Below are 19,896 nucleotides of genomic sequence, written 5' to 3'. Positions count from 1 at the left end.
TATACAAAAAACAAAACTTTTATCTTTTAAAACACGTTCGATGTATACATTTTAACGTTCCTTTTAACATCATTCCAATCTTCAAAAATCGAATACGACGAGTCTTTCTCGAGAGAAAAGAAATCATCTTTTTGGAGATCGAAATGCGTGAACCATAGAAAAAATAGATTTTATAAATCAATAATTGTCTTCTGCAAAATTGTTATCGTAAACCAAACGTTTTTGATGATAGCGAATAAAAAAATTAATGAATACACGTCAGCAATGTTTGACGTGTATATTTCGAATCACGAAGAACGAAACAAAAGAAGAAAATTTACAAAGCCTCTGCGGTATATCATATATATATATACTATATATACAAGCGTTAGAATTTTTTTTACGAAATGTTCGAAGTGAAACGTTTTCGTGTAAAGCTCAAAAGATTTTTTCGCGTCTTTTTTTCCTTTCTCCTTTTTCTCTTTTTTTTATCAAGTCTTTCATCTAGTTTTCATACAAAAGCTGTACGAAACGCCTTAAATCAATGATACCATTCCTTATATCCTAAAATTGGCACCGTGTATGTATAGTATACGTGCACAAAGTTATAATTTTTTTATGTTTGTGTCAGTGAAGAAAGAATGAAAGTGGTGTGCGTGTGTGTGTGTGTGTGTGTGTATGAGAAAAAGAGAGAGAGAAAGAGAGAGAGAGAGAGAGAGAGAGAGAGAGAGAGAGAGAGAGAGAGAGAGAGAGAAAGAAAAGAGAATAAATAACGATCAATTAAAAAAGAAAAGAAAAAGAAACGAAGAAAGATTCGGAACGAAGCAGAGAAAAAGAGAGATAGAGAGAAAGAAATAAAGGAAACTATGTTACTTTGCGTGACTTGTAAGCATCTCGCATAGCGTTACTTTTCGTGTGAAAAATAAATCTCCGGTACCGATACTTTTCGAGTTCTTCTTCCCTAAGAAGAAAAAAAAAGAAAGAGAAAAAGAGAGAGAAATAGAGAGAGAGAGAGAGAGAGAGAGAGAGAGAGGGAGAGAGAGAGAATAAGAAAAAAGAAGAAAGTAGATAATGATATTTACAATTACGTGATATCTCTTGGCGGATCCTTTTTCGCGTTTCTCGTTGAGGGAGATCGACTTTATTGTTCGTAGAAACGAGTTTCGCTTTAGGAAAGAGCGGCTAAGTTCCTCCTGTTCTCATTGAATTGATAAGGTTTTGTTGAGAAAAGAAATCAAATACAAACGTATTTAATTTCTATTTCGTTTCTTTTTTCTTTTTTTTCCCTCTATACTTAATCTCATCCTCAAAGTCGATCGCTGTAATATATAGAAAGTATGATTAGTTTGACGTATTACGATCGATCGACTTCAAACAGTTTATAAAAAATTTATAAAATGTTTTGTTTGAATTTATATGGTAATTCATAAATTAAAATAAACGAAAAAAGTAAAATATTAAAATGTGTAATTATTTATTATATATAATGTAAATAATAAACTATAATTATTGAACTCGTTTCATCCAAACGCGAACTTGTGAAATTTCTTGCGTTTACAACTAAGACACCGGAAGGATTAATTGTCGTCGTAGCAACTCGATCTCTTTGAATCGTTGATAAAAATTAATTTTACAGTTTCGGACCTTGTAAGAATCTTGTATAGCATCGTATTGTCAAATAATCACACAAAAAGAAAAACTTCTTTCTTTCTCCCTTTCTGCCCTTCCCTTTTACGCGCTCTCCCTCCTCCTCCCTCTATTTTCTTCTTTCAGACTTTTTTTACCTATCTCTCACCCTTTGGTCTAAGCTCACAAAGTTCCATTCGAAGAGTCTGGGACAGTGTCCTCTCTTGATTGACAGATAAAAAACACCACAGATAAAACACGTAGAAGACGTAAAAACGATAAGAGACGTTGAAACGCGTTTTCTTTGCTATATTTCTTTTTTTTTCTTTCTTTCTTTCTTTTTTTCTTCCTTTCTTTCTTCTTAACGTACAACTATAAAACAGTTTCATACCACTCACGAAATCGCGGGTCGCAACGTTCACCGAGAGCGGATAAACACTCGCGCTGAAGATCTTTCTCTTCTTTTTCTTTTTCTTTTCCCGCTTCTTTCATTTCTTCTTCTTCCGAGTATCGTAGAAGCATCACGTTCAATCGTAAGACATTCGTTCGACAATAAAAACCGTGACTAAAGTGTCTCAAGAAGATTTTGAACCAAAAGTGCTGGTGCTGTCACACGAGATTTTCCCTTTCTCGCTTGGCGACAGGTCCGTACACTGCAACGAGGTGCCCTTTCCAATTGTTCGGACTTGTTGCTGTCTTGTTCCAACTGCACCGACACGCTCGCGACACGAGGTGTTGAACAATTCTCCTCCTAGAGACAGAGGATAATTTGACTTAAATACACCGTCATCATGAATTGATCTTCTAATTCTAAGTTTCGTAGAATCTTTCAACTTAAATTACAAAATGTAATAGTAAAGAACAAGATTTGGAACTTGTATGAACGTTATTTAAAATCTAATTATTGCAAATCTATCCAATTGATAGATTTTACTCAGTATATAAAAGCCATTTCCATAAATTCAGCTATATAAAAATAATGAATGTTGAATACGAATGCGAGTACGAGAAAAGATAGAACTCCTAATAAGTTTTTCTTGTAACAGTCATCATCGTAGTCTTCCTGACCTATTTTCCAAACTCGTTCTACTTGACACAAGTCGAACGAATTTGCAATAATTATAAGGGCTAACTTTGTCGAAGACGAAAAAGAAAATTGAGGAAAAGAGAAAATAGAGCTTGTAAAAGAAACGAAGGAAGGAAGGAAGAAACGCTACGATCTGAATTGCGTAAGTTTTTACGAGTTGAATCTTTAATGACTGGAACGAATCGTGCTCGGGTTTTTTCTCCATCCCGTGAGAAGAAAACTAGTGAAAGAAGGAGGGGAAAAAGATAGATAGAGAGAGAAAGAGAGAGAGAAAAGAGAGAGCAAACGACTCGATAGAAAGCTGAATTCATTCGATCGAAATTATAGCGATACTACGTGACCAGAGAAGTTTAATTAATCTTTTAAAGGGGAAACGCGCTAGGGAAATGGCCAAAGATACCACTATGTCAATACATACCAAAGCTTTCCAGTAGACAAGATCCTCTCAAATTAATCGTACTTTGGTAGTTTTTCGTGAGAGATAAATGATTGATAGCGGTTGAGGAATTTTTATCGAGAAGAAATTTGCTGAATTAAATAAAGCTTCTACGACAGTGTACATATATATACATATATATATATACATATATATATATATATATATATATATATATATGTACATATTATTTATTTAACAAAATTTTATTTTAATAATCTTAACATGACATACTTGTAAAAATATTATTATCGAATAACAAAAAGACATTCCTAATTGCTAATCGGAAACGAAGATACTGATTAAATCTTAAACGCAGAAAATAAAAAGAACTAGAACGACAAAAAAAATCGCTCGAAATTAATTCGATTGTGGCTAATAATTCGATTTGTTTATTTGAGACACTCGAATAAAGGATTTCCGGATGATGATAAATTTGTAAAAACAGATCGGAAAAAGGAAAAAGACCAACGATAAAAGTTTATTGAAATGTCGCATAGTAAAGTTGGTATCTATTATATTACGTGTCTATATATTTATTATGCTCGTAAAATTGTGACCCGCTTTTGTCCGTTTCTCAATTCGCATTGGCACAACCTTCGTGCCTGTTACACTATCGTGGCTGTCGTTATCGATATATTATTAAAATTTATTATTTGCCGTGCTTTTGAGTGCCCATACGCACATAATCACACGCAATTCATCTACAGCGAGAAGTACTCTCTCTCTCTCTCTCTTTCTCTCTCTCTCTCTCTCTCTCTCTCTCTCTCTCTCTCTTTCTTTTTATGTCTCTTTTCTCTTCTTGCATTTTTTATATTGAAAATATATATCTCATTCTCGTTTTATATTATTCATATCAAGTCAGTCGAAGATCAATCTAATAATTTTATATTTCATCTTATTAATATTAAACTTAGAGTTATAAAGTGAAAGATCGAACTTACCGATAGACAAAGATTTCGTTGGTGTTGATGAGCTCTTTGACGAGATTCACTTTGAAGTTGCCACGCGCGAATATAAAGATCACCTCGATATATTAAGCCACCCCTTTTCGCTCGTAACATCAGGTGCCATCTGAAACACAATTATATTATCGATTCGACGATGAACAAATGTATTATTCAAAAATAAATAATTCATGTCTCATACACAATTATCTTGTCTAGAAATATCTATCATATGATAATATTTCATTGTTTCTAGAAAAAAAGAAACAAACAGCAAAAAGAAAGGGATAAAGTCTGTCTATTAGCTCATTAAACCAAGTCATCATTTTCATAATCAAAATCTAAGCCTAAAAAAAGAAAAAGAAAATTTCTTCTTGTCCGACTTGAAATAAATTCATCACTGACTATCCATCCGAGTATGCTCTTATAAAACAAATTCGTAAGGAACATACCCTTTTTATGCGTTACTTTGCGGGCAAATTTATTCACGGATCCCTACCATAGATTATCTCTCTTTCGCACATGCGCACGCGAGAATATCATATTTACGTGATGGAGAAGAGGGTGAACGGGGTGTTTGCATCTGGAGAGTAGGTCGACGCTCGTCGTAGGGGTTATAGGGGTTGCTGAGAAGGCAAAGGCACACGATTCTTCACCCCTTCGATATGTTTGACCCGTGACTTTCCGATGATGCTTACCATCTTCTCTTTGTTCGTCCTTTATACGGATCGATCGATTTTCCTACCCTCCCTAGTATGATCATTCACCGAAAGAAGAATTCATAGCTCATTAATTCCCGGTCCAATCGTCCCTCTTCTCTCTTTCTCTCTGTTTTTCCTCATAACACCTTTCACATACATGCTTTTCGGGGGTTAAACTTTCAACAGAGAGTTCGTCAAATGATTATCGATTATATCGCCTATATTAAACACGAATAGTAATATAATAGCGCAATAGAGTCAACGCTTTGACACGAAAAGCATTACATTCGATTAGTTTGTTTCGGAGGAGAAGATGAAAGAGCGATTAAACGCTCGATTACAAACTAACTTTAGTCGTTTATGAATCATACCATCACCATTGACAGAATGTTCAATGGTCAATAATTTTCATGATTAGCTTTGAATTTAAATTACATATAATCTGATATATGTGATACGAATGGATGCAAATATGTTATAGTTTACGTTATTCAATGCACGATTCTCTCCGCGTTTGTCGTTAAATAGTCAGATTAGATCGAGAAAGCGAGTATACGCTATTAATATTACTACAATTTTGATTTTAATGATGTTAATATCAAATAGCTATTTTCTTATAATTTTAGAACTTAACTTCCATGCAAGCTTAAGTTTTCCATTTAATAAAAAGTACCTATATTTTGTTTTCTTCTTTTTTCCTCTTTCATTTGTTTTTTTATTTGCGAAAGAATCGACGTGCTTCCACATGCGCAGAATTTACCTCTTTCTATTCAACTGTCTTCTTTCCCGAGCATTCAATTCTCATCAAAAAACGTTTAGTTTCCCGCGTACCTTTTGCACGTAATTTTCATAACTGCCATTTATTCTATCGTATGTAACTGTCGTAAATGCGTTTTCATATCGTTTGAATGATTCATTGCAACGAAAATATTAGATGACTAAAATTCATTAGAAAATATTTCGTTTTTTTTCCACATTACTTTTTAGTGTAGTAAACGTTCATAAGCATAATTTGTTATAAACAGATAATCTTTATAATTTGTCATTCTTAACCATTCCGTTATTTGATAATAGTTGGATACGTAAGAGAAAACATAAAAAGTAAAGGATGAAAGTAACCCCCTCGAAAGATTCAGTCAGTCGTGTAATTTAGATCGTTCGAATCGGACTATTTCATTTACACAAACCCGTTTAAGATCGTCCTGCAACATTGACAATAGAATGATTTCAAGTCTCGCAATCAATCGTTCAATGATGTAACATATATAAGTTTTTATTTGCCATTTCTCGTCTGCAATTTCCTTGCTCGTTAAAAGAGCTTCAAGAAATTCTGAAGAAGGAAAAATCGTCATTAATAAAGAAAGGAAATAAATCTTTCTTAGAATTATAAATGATCAATATAATAATTATATAAAGATAATAAAGGTAGTGTTGATAACTATAATGATTTTTAATGGCATTGTTCATAAATAAACTTATATCACAATGGAAGAAATGAAGCAAAAAAGAAGACTTAAAGATTCTTCGAACGATAATCCAATTAAATTATCGTATAAAAGTTTGAACGACCGGCAATTATATTTGTAATATGGTCAAGGAAAGTAGTTTAGATTGTGACAATAATGGTCTTACGATCGCGTTTTTATGTTCATTGCAATGAATTCAGTAGTGAAACAAAGTCCAGACTCGACGCAAGAGTGGTTATAACGAAGTGGTAACACGCACAACTTCAACCAGTGATATCGGCCATATGGTGGCTCACCGATAGACCGGATGAAACACGGTACTCCATGAATTATAAAATCGCCATTTACGTTGGAAGATAAAGACCACTTCGGCCAATAGAAAGGGAAAAAGAGAGAAAGGTAGAGAGGATGAGAGTGGAAACGCCTCTCGTCGTAATATCGCATCGAACGTGTGAAAACGATAGCGACGAACTTGATTTAAAAGTATGGCTAACTGCGGTATGTCCTTTTTGTATTTCCCGTAGGAGATATCACCTGGTCCCAAAACACTCTCAAATCTCTCGACACAAGGGTCGATATCGTTATCGATAGCTATCAGAATCGATATCATCGATCTCGAACGATTCTCACTCTCTAATAATAGTGCAAGACTATCGTTGACATTTTTCTACGTGACGACTAGCTCCTGCTATAGAGCTTAAAAATAGCGTCGGTGTTGGCAGTGTCACAGAAGCGAACGCGATAGTGTCCCGTTGAAAACAGATACGCATTCGGCGGCCGGCGGTAAATTTTCGATTTATCGCCGCGCCGAGCGCTTAATGCAACAACGACAACGTTATCGCCGTATCGTGACATTATTTCACGGATGTTGAATCTTTTTTCGGATTTATGTTGTTCGTTTCAAAATGAAATGCATGGAACGCAGCTAACTTGCGAATATTTACCATTTCTCGATCGACACTTCGTATCGAATATGGTAAAATTTCGAGTTGCCACGATGTGTGTGAATGTGGTTACGTGCGTATGTGTATTTGTAATCTGTAAATGTGTGAGGCAAGAGCTGGAAAAATAGTTTCGTCGAAAATTCATTCCAACGAAGTATTCTATTTTTTCTCTCGTCAACTAATACGATCAAAGAGAATGACATGCACATACACAAAGAAAAAAAGAAAAAAATAAAAGAAGTGTGAATTCAACAACGATATCGACTGTTTCAAAAAAAAAGCTAACTGTTTCAATGAGATAGACACAAGTTAAATGAACGACGAAAAATTTTTTTCCTCATAAATTTGTCAATTATTCGTTTTGCGGTAAGTATATCATTTAAGTGTTATTTCGGTAAGAGATGTAGAGTACATTGAACTGATGGGAAAATTATGAATGATAGAGACAGACAAAAAGAGAGAGAAATAATGATAGATACATATATGTATGAATGGTTTTGCAAATACATAGAATGTGAGATTTACCTGTAACGATCAAAAGGTTTCAACCTTCATCAATCAGTTGCCTCTGTTCACCGTCATCTCTTTGAAAGATGAGAGAGGAAATAACGTATGAGCGTATTACTTCCGGACCACCGTGATAACGCAGTAACGTGCTTAATGTTTGACCGATACAGATTCTGCAATATTCGTTGGACATGAACCAAAAAGCTTTATCATTTTTGTTTTTATTTTTTTCTTTTTTGTATGTTTTTTAGTACTCGAATATCTCAATGGAAATGATTGAGGTCGAGGGACGGTCACCTCCATCCATTGCCTTTTTAACCAAGAGACAAGGGCAACGAGTTTTTTTCATAACTATACTACATTCCAGAGAACAATTTTTTGTACAGTCAGTATATCTATTCGGAAAATTTTTATATTTTATTGCTTTTGATTAAAATAGTACCCATATATACGACGTATTGGAATTTGTCAACTAACCCATGGTATGTTATATAACGGTATTATTCTAGCAGTACATATATGTAACTACAGATATCTGCTTGTATATTGCGTTACGTTGACATATTTTAATGGAGATGTATATGTATTTATAAACATACATGATATAATAAGTGCTAAAAGTTCTAATGGAAAAATGTTTAATATTAAACAGATCCTTTTATTCTCTTTTTTCCTCTATCATCGAGATAAAAGCCCATTATTAACGTTGATGTAACGGAAAGAATTTCGTCAACGAGTGAAAAAATTATTTTTTCTGAACACTTATAGCTTCTTACACGGAAACCACCGATCCGTTCTTTGCACCTTTTTCCTCTTTTCAAATACTACTACTATATTACGATGTTAAATAGTATGGCTACTATGAACGATGTTAAATATTTTTTATAAAAGTACTTCTTTCTTTATCCCTATACTATGACCTTATACTATGAAATAAATTCTTTCTTCATTCTCGCATATTTTTCGAAAATTTATCAAATATGTCTGCGTTTATTCAAAATAGTATAAATATATATTAATACAAAATCACATAAATTTAATTTTTATTTTTCATACGATGACGGAAGCTGATGTAAACGATTGGCCCAGAGGAAATGTCCCATTTGAATTTGATAAGAAATAACATAAGGGATATAAATTTTCGTTTTAATTAATGTAAATCCAAACATTGCTTTTTACAAATGATAATAATCAATGTAGATAAATCCAATATTTTATGTCAGATTATAATGGAAACGTTTAATTACAAGGGAAAAATATTATTAATCTTGCTAGAAATTGATGGCACGTTAATATGTACCCCACTGATAAGCAAACGCAATACTGTGGAATACAACGTTTTGCTCGATTACTGGTTAAATATTTTAGAATATATTTAATAAATGTAAAAGTATAAAAGAAACAATATCACATGCTGTTCGCTGATCCGGTTCGTTTTGCTGTTACGCCATTTGTTGGTTGCTTTCGCTTGTTACGCTGGTACGTCACTCATTGAACGTTATCGCTGTTTCGCTGATATGTTGTTTCGTTCAAGACCACGATTCAAGATTCTATTGCCTATTCACTCTCGCTGCCTTTTATTATTCTCTCTCTCAATATTCCAAGCTCTTTTCTTTCCATAATCATACGCAGCTTGTGCATACATGCACACAACTAATTAGTTTATTCATTAGTCTATTCCATTTCTTTATTCATTATCGATCGGCTTACCTCACATATGACACATATATATACACACACTACTCTAGAATCTTCCGTCTATTTGTTCATCCATTGATCGGCATATCGCACACACATATACACGACTAGCTAGCTCTGGAACCTTCTTATCCACAATACCATACAATATCTTCAAATCATTGCTAATGTTTTACTAAATAATAATCAACGTGAATTTGTTCGTCAAAATTTAAGTACAATATATAAAATTAATGCAAGCATTATTTGGTGTTGAAAAGTTGATGGTAACATCGTCTTTGAATATATAATATGTAGATTTGAAAAAATCTATGCCAAAAATAGGTTTTATTAAGTGCCAATCGAATAGTAGTTCATCTTTAATATTCATTTCAAATAAATGGTTTGTTTCAAATCCTTACGATCTCGATCGAGAAAAGGAAAAACAACGATACGAGGTCGATTTTCAATATTTTACAAATTAATCAAGAAAAGTGGATAAGGGAGTAAAAAGATTTGTAAAAGCTATAGCTATAGTGATAGAATTGGTTTTCTTTGGATTATAGAATGTACTTACATTGTGGGACAAAAAAAGGAGAGATCGTTGTAATGCGATTACGATTATTGTGTCGTTTTCTTGTCGCGTGTGCGCGCATGTAAACGCGAACATGAGCACGCACCCTATCGATCGTAGCACGTGTCATATTGCCTACGAATATAATTCACTACGGCGTTACGTTGGAATATGATTTGTATCTCGCAGAATGGTGAGTTACGAGCTAAACGTTCTCCGTGAGTTCTACATTTCTTTTACGGAACAATTCGTACGATGAATAATTCACGGATTCGGACTGAAGAAATAGTATGGGACTACCATAATGAAATGTTTGGAAACATGTAGGGAGATTTGAAATATTTACATGAAGCCATTGTGTATATAAATATATACATATACATATATACATATACATATATGTATATATACATATATATATATATATATATATATATATATATATATATATATATATATATGAATATATATGTCTATAGATATCTATAGATATCTGTATGTTCATACACACACACACACACACACACATGAAATATCTTATGATTGCTTAACGTAACCATTTTGGAAAAGAGAATATAGAAAAAATAAAATCTCGGGAAAATCAGGTCCATTCAACGGATTTTTCGCATCTTCTTCGTTCCCCAATATCGAAGTTATGCCGTCAAATGGTTTGATTCATATTTATATTGGAAATGCGAAAGGGATCGAAATATTTGTCAAACGACCCATATTGAAAGATTCGTCGAGCCTTCTCTACATTGTCATTGGTTTTATGAGTAACATCACTAACACTTTAACTGAGTTTTATAGAGCTCTTTTCTAAAGCTTCGACCATGCCTATGTACATCTACTTCTCTTAGGTTCTCAAGTGATCTTCCTTGCTAAATTCGTACGTACTCGGACGCGACATCGAATGAGAGAACGCCGGCTGCGAAAACAACGCGAATTCTCACTGGTAAATTTACCGTCCGCGTTTTATAGACGCTATTTGTAGAACTTTGGGCAAAGAGAGAGGATTACAATGCTGCGTACGAATGCGAGAGAGAAAGTCGTAATCGCGAGATCGAGAAAAAACACTGGAAAGCCATTCCTAGCCAGTAAACGCTTGAGTTAAGTGTGCTGGACGACGAAAGTCGTATGGAAATGCTTGCCCGAAAAGTTTACGTTTAGTTTTCAACGAAAAATGGATCACCGTTATATTGAATGACTGGGATTATTTTTCAACAAAACTGCACCGATATTTTTCCTTCTCTAATTTAATAACCCTTATTTAAACGAATTAATTATCAATTCAAAAAAAAATATAAGTCATAAATATTCAACAAATTTTTCTACGTTTTTGTTGTTCTAATTATAAGCGTAATATTGGGAAAACGAACAGTTCCTATATGTATTAAGAGAGGTCGGCAAGGTAGTATCAGTTAAAAATTCATTATCTCTTTTATTATGACCATTTCATCGGACTAGTATCCAAATTGCATGCTCACGACTTCCAGTAGATTTAGAAAATCCAAATTCATCGTACGTTCATTAATCCCATTCTCTCTCTCTCTCTCTCTTTTCTTTTTCCTTCAACTTTTTTAACAAGCGATTGATATTACGAGTACAGCCGAATCGAACAAATGTTATATTTATAAGAGCATCTTCGAAAATATACAAGAAAAAATAAGACTCACCTGGTTATGAGTTGATGCACTCTCGGCCATTGACCTCTCGACCTAAGAATCCTCGCTGTACCTACGAGCGACGATCTATGCGATGGTGAGACCTCCATGCCCTTGAGATAGTACTTCAGAGAGGGTAGCCATTTTCCTGGAAAAGAGACGCGAAGAGGCGATTTGGCATGAAGTTTCGTGCCATACTAAACTCGTCGGGAAAACTCACTGCTCGGTTCTCAATGCTGCTACTGTTACTACTCTTGGAGTACTAATGTCGAGCTGTAATATCGTCGAGTCACTTACGCGGTGAACTTTCGGCTCTGGGGATGGTAACATAAAGACTCTTTCACGTCCTTTCTCACCCCTCTCTGTCTATATATCTCTATATATCTATTTATTTCTCTCTCTCTCCCTCTCTTTCTCTCTCTTTCTCTCTCTATCTTGCTATTTCTCTTTCTCTTACAATTCCTATTTCTCTAACCTTCATTCTTAGTTTTCATCGCTCACTTATGTAATGTGCAAGACAGGTTACTCACCGTTTTGATATAACCATGTAGCATACTCCGCGAGATGATCCGGACTTCGAGGTTGCAAACGAACGACGTGCCTTAGAAGAACTCCCGTTGCGGGACCGGTTGCTAATCTCGCGAGGACGAGGTATGCTGGAATATAAGCTGGATCTAATGATACGCACTTCTGCAACATCTTGATGCACTCCTCCGTCCTATTCGTCTTCCTATTCGTAACATTTTTAATGATCTGTTGTGAAAATCATATAAATTTGATAATTAAGAATATATAGATCTTATTATTGTAAAAAGATTTACGTTTATTTTTATAAGTTACTTGAAATCACACGCATTCTTAATACACTCTGCTGTATTTTTCATAAGAATAGTTTTACTAAGAAACATTTTTACACATTATACTTAAGCAAAATTATAAAAACAACTCAATGTAAACTATATAGATGTTTACTCACGTAAACATTTACAAAGATAGCTAAATATCATTGAATTTTTGTAAATTTATTGATTATTTAGTTTCTAGCAAGTATTCGTTATAATTAATCATGTAAAATTAGGTACTTAAAAAATGACTAACAATAAAATTAAATCGTAACTATGTCGCGAATTTCGACATATACAGATTAATAGAGAGTGGTGGACATTAAAACAGTCAATGGATTGATTGGGCTTGTAAGCTTTATGCGTTTTAGTATAGGTTGCAGGCAATTTCGCAACATATGTTCGAACGAATTATAGTCGTGCGCTTCGCAGTAATTGACTTGACGCTTCGTAAAAGGCTTCGTAATGATCGTGAATGACAACAGCAAGAGTGACAATCGATAATTGCATTCTTTACCGTTTATACTCATTGCACAAGCGTCAATATAGGGAAAGGTGAAATCGATGAGTCGTTGAAGAATATAAAGGTTTAAAAACTTCATTTCGAAACAAATGCTTTCATATATTATAAACGAGTTGATATAAAAAAAATTACTTCCTTGTTAATACTTTCCCTAGTATCTCTACATTGACCTATAAAACCAATATATCCAGTGAATTCTAAGAGAATGGATATTTTTGTGGTAGTGATGGTTTTATTTTAAATTTTCTTTACATGCACAAGTTAAACTAAGCCGCGAGAAAATATTATCGGTGCGGTAATACATGGTATGAGTTCTCTGATGAAAATTCTATTTACAAAAAAATAATGGAAAGAAAAAAGAAAATAAAAGAATAACGAAATATAGGTAAAGAGCAATATCCCATGCAGAATATTTTTCCACGGCATACGGGTACTAGAAGATAATTTTGCGATGCATGGGGTTACTGATTTACACTCGCGGGGGTGTTCTCCTAGCGCCATTAATTAAACTTTAATTTATCTAGCAGAGAGCGTTAATTAAACTTTAATTTTGGCCGTAGCTTTGGAGTTATCGCCTTGTGTAAATTTACCATTAAAAATAAGTGCTATATATTCCTTAATGAACAGTTCGTTATGGTATACCTCGTAGAAGCATTTTGTATCTTGTTGATTTACGTATTTGATACTATATGCAATCGAGAATGAAATCTGTTATACGATTTATGATTGGCTCCATCGCGGCGGACAATATTCGAAATTGAAATGTCACAAAAAATGAGAGCGACACAAAGTACAAGAGAGAAAGAGAGAGGGGGAGAGAGAGAGAGAGAGACAGACAGAGACAGAAAGAGAAACGTTTTATTTACCCATCACTGACCTGTACAATTGTCCTAAATTGTAGTGCGCATTGACGTGACCAGGTTGGGCGTGGATGGCGGCCAGAAAATGTTGCTCCGCTTGATCGCCTACCGTCAACGTCCCAAGATTATTGTGAGCGCTCGCGTAAGTTGGCCATAACCTACGAACATGAAAAATTAAATTTATTTATATTATCAAATGAATATGTAGCTTTCATTATAATCTCAATTAATGGAGGAAAAGTGAGAAATTCAAATTAAGAAAATCAAATTTTATTACGAAAAATAAGTACAAGGAAAGATTTTGATATTAAAAGCTGTCGACATTTCGTTGGCTTCGTTCTCTTGAAACTTTGGAACTGCCCTTGTTAGGAAAGTTTCGATTGTAAACTTAATTATATGCAAATATTAGCCACTCTCTCGAATGCCAAAACGTGCGACAACGAGACTAGAATGGCCGCCATTGCAGTAGCGTCAGCTCGTAATGACTGTAGTAACACGAACGAGCTAGCTTGTAATCCGATTACTAATCGTATTACAGTAGACCGCTAAACCGCGGCACTAAACAAACAATTGTACTACTTTTATGTCGCAATTATCGGACAATAGCAATGTTATATTCTGCTTTAATGATGATCGATGCGAGAAGTTGATTTTAATGATAATTTAATGATCCAACAAAAAAATCTTCTATAAAGTATGATTATTTGTACATCACGTTTTGGTGAAAAAAATTAATAAAAGATAAAAATCATGCAAATGAATTAGTCTCTGTCAAATCTATTAACTTTCTGATGATTTTTGTTGTTCAATAGAAATTGTACTTTTGATAATGGGAATAATCGTTTTCGTCATCTCGTGAAATGTATACCCGAAAGAGCACGCTTGCCAATTCGTGTAATCCGCGAATACAGGATTTTCTTATCATGATGATCGAAACTCGATCGTCCTTTGTTAATACTAGGAAGCGATAGGAGATAGCGAAACTATCCTCGACAGAACAATGTCCGTCTATTTGTGATAAGCTGTCGGATGTTCACTATAGTGTTTCAATTGAACGAGAATTCTCAATTGTGAGACTAGTGGGATTGATAACGAGACGAAACACACAGAATAATTGGATATAGAGAAACTAACCCACAGATAACAAATTCATTTATTATGTGAAAATACTAGTAAAATGTGCTTAAAATAACGATGCAGAAGACTCTTCGAGAATTAGTGGAAAGGAAATGAAAATATTAAAGAATTTATCAGAAATTCCAACGTTTATTTTATAAATAAATAAAGAATTTAGGACAGTAGAGCTTCGATAATTGAATCTCGTCTTTGACTTAAAATAATACGAAAAATCGATTCGTACAAATATAATATTACAACATAAGAAGAAGAATGAAAGGTTATGGAAGGTTAAATAAAAGATTAAACCATTCGTTATTTTATTATAATAATGGATGTTTAGATTCACCCATTTGTAAATATAATCTACGAATAAAGTAGACTAATAAAAATACTTCATTAAGAACACTTAGAAGCATTTCAATGAAATTACGTTTTTATAAAACCTTATGCTATCGCTTTAACTGTAATAATGAATTCCATCAAGGAATTCCACCAAAAAGTGCAGAATCAACGATGGAAAAAGAGAAAGAGGTGTCGACTTTATCTATCAGCTCTTTTCATTGCATTTTTGTTAAAATATCTTTTTCAAGAGCATCGTGCGGCTATACCGTTCATATCTCCAGAGTGTGAAAGGGGCGATCCCATTTCGTTCGTGACGTATCGCCACGAGGGACAAATTGACATTATTGCAAGCACGAAAAGTTATTGGCTATGCGAACGTTGAATGTCTGCCTCGTTGATAGATGATAAAATATGTGAAAATTTTGTACAATGACAAATTGCCACATATGTCCTTTGTTAGACGTTGATCAATGTTAATCTTTTACCTATCTCTCTGACTCTCTCTCTCTCTCTCTCTCTCTCTCTCTCTCTTTCTCTCTCTATCTATCTATCTATCTATCTATCTATATCTCACTTTTTGTCTTTCTCTTTTTCTCTTGCTCATCAATGAAAATCGTCGGGTATCGTACTCGCGAAACGATAGTGACGATGCGCGTTCATTAATTATGTATAACGAATGCTTTGTATTTACGTTACAACGATTCGCACTCGCTGGGTTCGCTTGATTGCAAGCGTGAGTTTACACGGGGACTATATACGATGAATATATAATCCTTCGTTATGATGTACACTACGGTTCCAATGGATCGGTATATTTTTTCGATGAAAAACAAAACGTGTTAGATTCATGATCGATGATATCAATGATAGTGTATTAGAACGTGTTGTTTCCAAATGAAAATTGATGTTGTTCAAATGCATGTAAGTTATGGATTAAAAACATATTTAACTCGTTATTATTATCAGATAATTAAAATGTTTAAATGCAATGTCGAAATTTATTAAAATAATCATGAATTGTTAATAAGAGTTAAATTAAAAATTTTATACAATAACAATATCTACAAATTTCGCCTGGTATTCAATACTTTAAAATCGAAAGAGGTAATCTTTCTTCAATGTTATAAGTAAGATCAAGGTATTTCTCTAAGGCTTTTGTAACTACAGATTACATTCCGCAGAGCTGCAAAATTCCAAAGTCCTGACGGGAAAATTGCAATGCGTGAAAGATGCGAGAATCGGTGTGGTGAGGAAAGCTTATCGAATTCCTTGAGAACTCTTACGGTGTTTTAAAAAGCAAATACTCTTTGCGTTGTGACAGCATTCAACTCCTTTTGTCCTGAAATTCCTCGAACGATTTCTCATTCGTTCCTTTTCTCTCAAGCTAGCGTTCCTTTAAAGAAGGGTTCTTTGCGAAGAATGCAATTCTTTCGACGAGGATAAGTCACATTCATTTAAAGTATTAAAAACAGGCGCGAGTAGTGTTAAGACAAGAAAGAGAGAGAAAAGGAAAAAGAGAAAAAGGAAATGACATATTTCTGGATCTAGAGATTTAGAAAGTTACAAAAACTCATTAAAATGTGACAATGTAAAAGGTTAATTTTGCAAATTAATCTTGTTTCAAAGGCGCTAAATATTTTTAAGTTGTTTGTAAGTTATAGACGTTTCGTGTAACAAATACGAACTAACAAGAATAAATAGGACTTGAAAATTCGTCAGATGAAAAGCAACAAAAACGAGATAGAATTCGGATTCTTTCAAATGATTGTTTGTCAAATATCTTCTTCGTCGACCTTTTTCTAAAAGTTCAACGGATCTTAAAAATACATTCACGTACGTATCTATATCTACTTCCTCTCTTATATCAGCGACGCTATCAAAAGTCTTTCGAAAGCGATAGCAAGGCGAGTTCCGACAAGCATCTCCCTCGAGAAGAAGAACGCTAAAGAGAGTAGGAAAAAAGAAGTAAGAGAAGGAGGAGTAGAACTACGCGATGCGTCTCACGCTTGCGAGACCAAACTCGAGATCGAGTTAGGAGAAAAATCTATCGGCTGCAGGTCTCGAAACTCAGTTAAAAGTTTTCGGGTAGCAAGAAAGTGAACGAGCGTGCAAATATGTTTGAATGAGTGTGTGTATGCGTATGTGTGTATGTGTATGTGTGCGTGTGTATAAAAAAGAGAAAGTCAAGAGAAGTGAATAAGGGAAGAAAAGATGGTTAGGAGTAAGGTGAGCGTTTCACGATGAAAACGCTTGGTCGAAAGACGAGAAGGTTGAGGTCTTTCGAGACATACTTCAAGCTTGTACTATGAAGTTAAGAGGGAGAGGATGAAAGAAGGGAGGAGAATTGGCCAAAGGTAGAGAATACGCGAAGTATTTACTCGATGTTTTTGAAAGAACCTCTTCAAGAAGCTAAAATTTTCATATGGTTTTATTTAGCTGATTATAAAGTAAGCTATTATTAATGGTTGTCATTCCTTGTTTTCCTGATTCATTGTCAGTTCACGGTTAATAATCGATGTGCTATTCTTCTAGTTACTTCCTAAATGTTAAACATTTTTAAAGTTGCCATTCTCCAAATTCATGTACTATTCAAACACGTAAAGGGCAACGAATTTTTAATTAAAGCTATTGTGTCGAACATTCCAATTATGCAATTTGCTGGATCATAAGATCTATCAAATTCCTGTTTTGCTTTTTTTACTCGCAAACAGGTAATACTAACAGAAAAAATAATAACACCTGTGGTTAATTGCTAGTTTTTTTTTCTAAGTACGGCTACTATTATCCGCTAAAAAATAATATTAAAGATCTTACAAAAGTTTGAAGGAGATAAGTTTAAATTTCTTCGTGTACTTAACGTTAATTTCAATTTCATTTTGTTCAATTCATCGAAAATTCTTTTTAAGATTTTTCGTTCGTTTTAAGATACATACTTTGAAAGAATTGGTTCTACATGAGTTTGTTGAAATCAAGAGTAAAAGATGAACCGAGAACAAGCCAGTCCAGGCCGGTCTCAGGAGAGAGAACCACATAGAAACCTCGATATTTACACGTCAGCCGATGCTACCCTGTAAAGTACTCGCCGGGGTGCCGCATGCCAGGAGTGTCTCTTTATTGGATAATAAATAACGTGTTTCATTTATAAGAAGGAGATAAAGCGTGGAAGCGTGTGCTCCCCAGATAGATCTCTACCTTTGGCTTTTCCCTTCATCCGTATCACGTCATTCTTTGCAATTTCAAAATACCAGCTATTTTGTGGATATGTACTCTTTCGACTTACCCTTCTTGTTATGACGATATCTATTCAATATTATTTTATGTAAAAAACATTTGCATGCTGATTCGATATATATGTGCATAAAACATATATTTCATAACGTACGAATCTTATTCCATTTTATATTGCAAAGTAGGATTTATTAAAAAAAATTTATTTAACTTTAGTACTGCAATAATAATTTTAATAAATATAAATACTTAGTAAGTTGTAAGATTAAAATAAAATTAATTACATGTATAATAGCTATATTAATTTACACATTAGATATCCAGAAGTCCATGTAAACATAATACAGTATTAGAATATTATTTGAGATAAGAATATATAATAGCTAAGTAATTGAATTTAGATCAACTTGTGACTGTATTATCCATCTCTGTTGTTTGGCATTTCGAATCATATTACATCATGTATTCAACATATGCGATTATGTTATCGAATTACGAAAATAACTCAGAATCATAGCGTTTATAGGATTGTCGATAAATAACGAAATAATGGTGCCATGGTGTTGCCGTCGCGCAAGAATGCCTTCAAATGATTCATTCGTGAAATTTATGTGCGTTCAAAGCAATTACGTGATCAAAGGATATCCCGGTAAAGTGCGATGTAATAATTTTCACTATAGAACGACTTTGAATGCGTAGTTTAATCGTTCGGCGCGTTGATAATAATCCTTCGTTCGCAAATCCGTTTTATAAATCAGATAAAAAATGGTAATGTACTCACGTTCGATATACAAGGTCTGTCATTACGATTGATAGATATTGACTTTATACAGCTAGCGATCTTGTGTGAAACATGGAATAATAATAAAAGCACGGTGACGTAAAACCATGCTGACATGATGCATTATCGTAAACACACCTATATAATAGGTAATCTATAAAACTCCGATGGCTGATCTATATTCTTCTTCTTCATATCGACAGTAACGTAGCGTAAAAGAGAAAAAGGTTGTGGTTTAAATATTTATATATTAAACACTGTAGAAAGAGGAAGAACAAAAGATAGAAACCTGGACAAGTTTAAAGTGCAATAAGATGACATAAAAAATGCGATGAAAGTACAAAATATCAGACAAGCTTTAACATTCCGACGTCGGAAGAAAATAAAAAAAATAAAAATATAATGAAAGAAATAGGTAGAACTAACTGTGACGTAATTCAATGTACAAGATATATAAACAGATAGATAAAGAAACAAAGAAAAAGATAGAAAAAGAGATAAATAGAAGAAAAGAAGAGCAGAAAAATGGAACAAAATACTGACAGGCAGAATGTGCTTCGAAGAAACGCACTGCTTTTCCTGGTGAATGAAAA

At 33.9% G+C, this 19,896-nt stretch overlaps 1 protein-coding gene across 3 annotated transcripts in view; it reads right to left on the bottom strand.

Annotated features, from left to right (window-relative positions):
- Positions 1–724: 724 nt before the first annotated feature.
- Positions 725–19,896, bottom strand: part of LOC124425992 (protein O-mannosyl-transferase TMTC1-like) — a 151,131-nt gene continuing 131,959 nt past the window's right edge. For all 3 annotated transcript variants that reach the window (XM_046967174.1, XM_046967176.1, XM_046967175.1), the window contains 5 exons: positions 13,851–13,991; positions 12,139–12,338; positions 11,621–11,756; positions 4,073–4,202; positions 725–2,356 (listed from right to left, as the gene is read on the bottom strand). In XM_046967174.1, coding sequence (XP_046823130.1) covers positions 2,171–2,356; positions 4,073–4,202; positions 11,621–11,756; positions 12,139–12,338; positions 13,851–13,991 — 793 coding nt within the window. In that variant the 3' untranslated portion in view covers positions 725–2,170. The remainder of the gene's footprint in view (positions 2,357–4,072; positions 4,203–11,620; positions 11,757–12,138; positions 12,339–13,850; positions 13,992–19,896) is intronic.

The sequence above is a fragment of the Vespa crabro genome, chromosome 8, assembly GCF_910589235.1.
Source record: "Vespa crabro chromosome 8, iyVesCrab1.2, whole genome shotgun sequence".
Classification (NCBI taxonomy): Eukaryota; Metazoa; Arthropoda; class Insecta; order Hymenoptera; family Vespidae; genus Vespa; species Vespa crabro.
The sequence above is the reverse complement of the archived record's forward strand: the minus strand, read 5'-3'. Positions and strand labels throughout refer to the sequence as shown.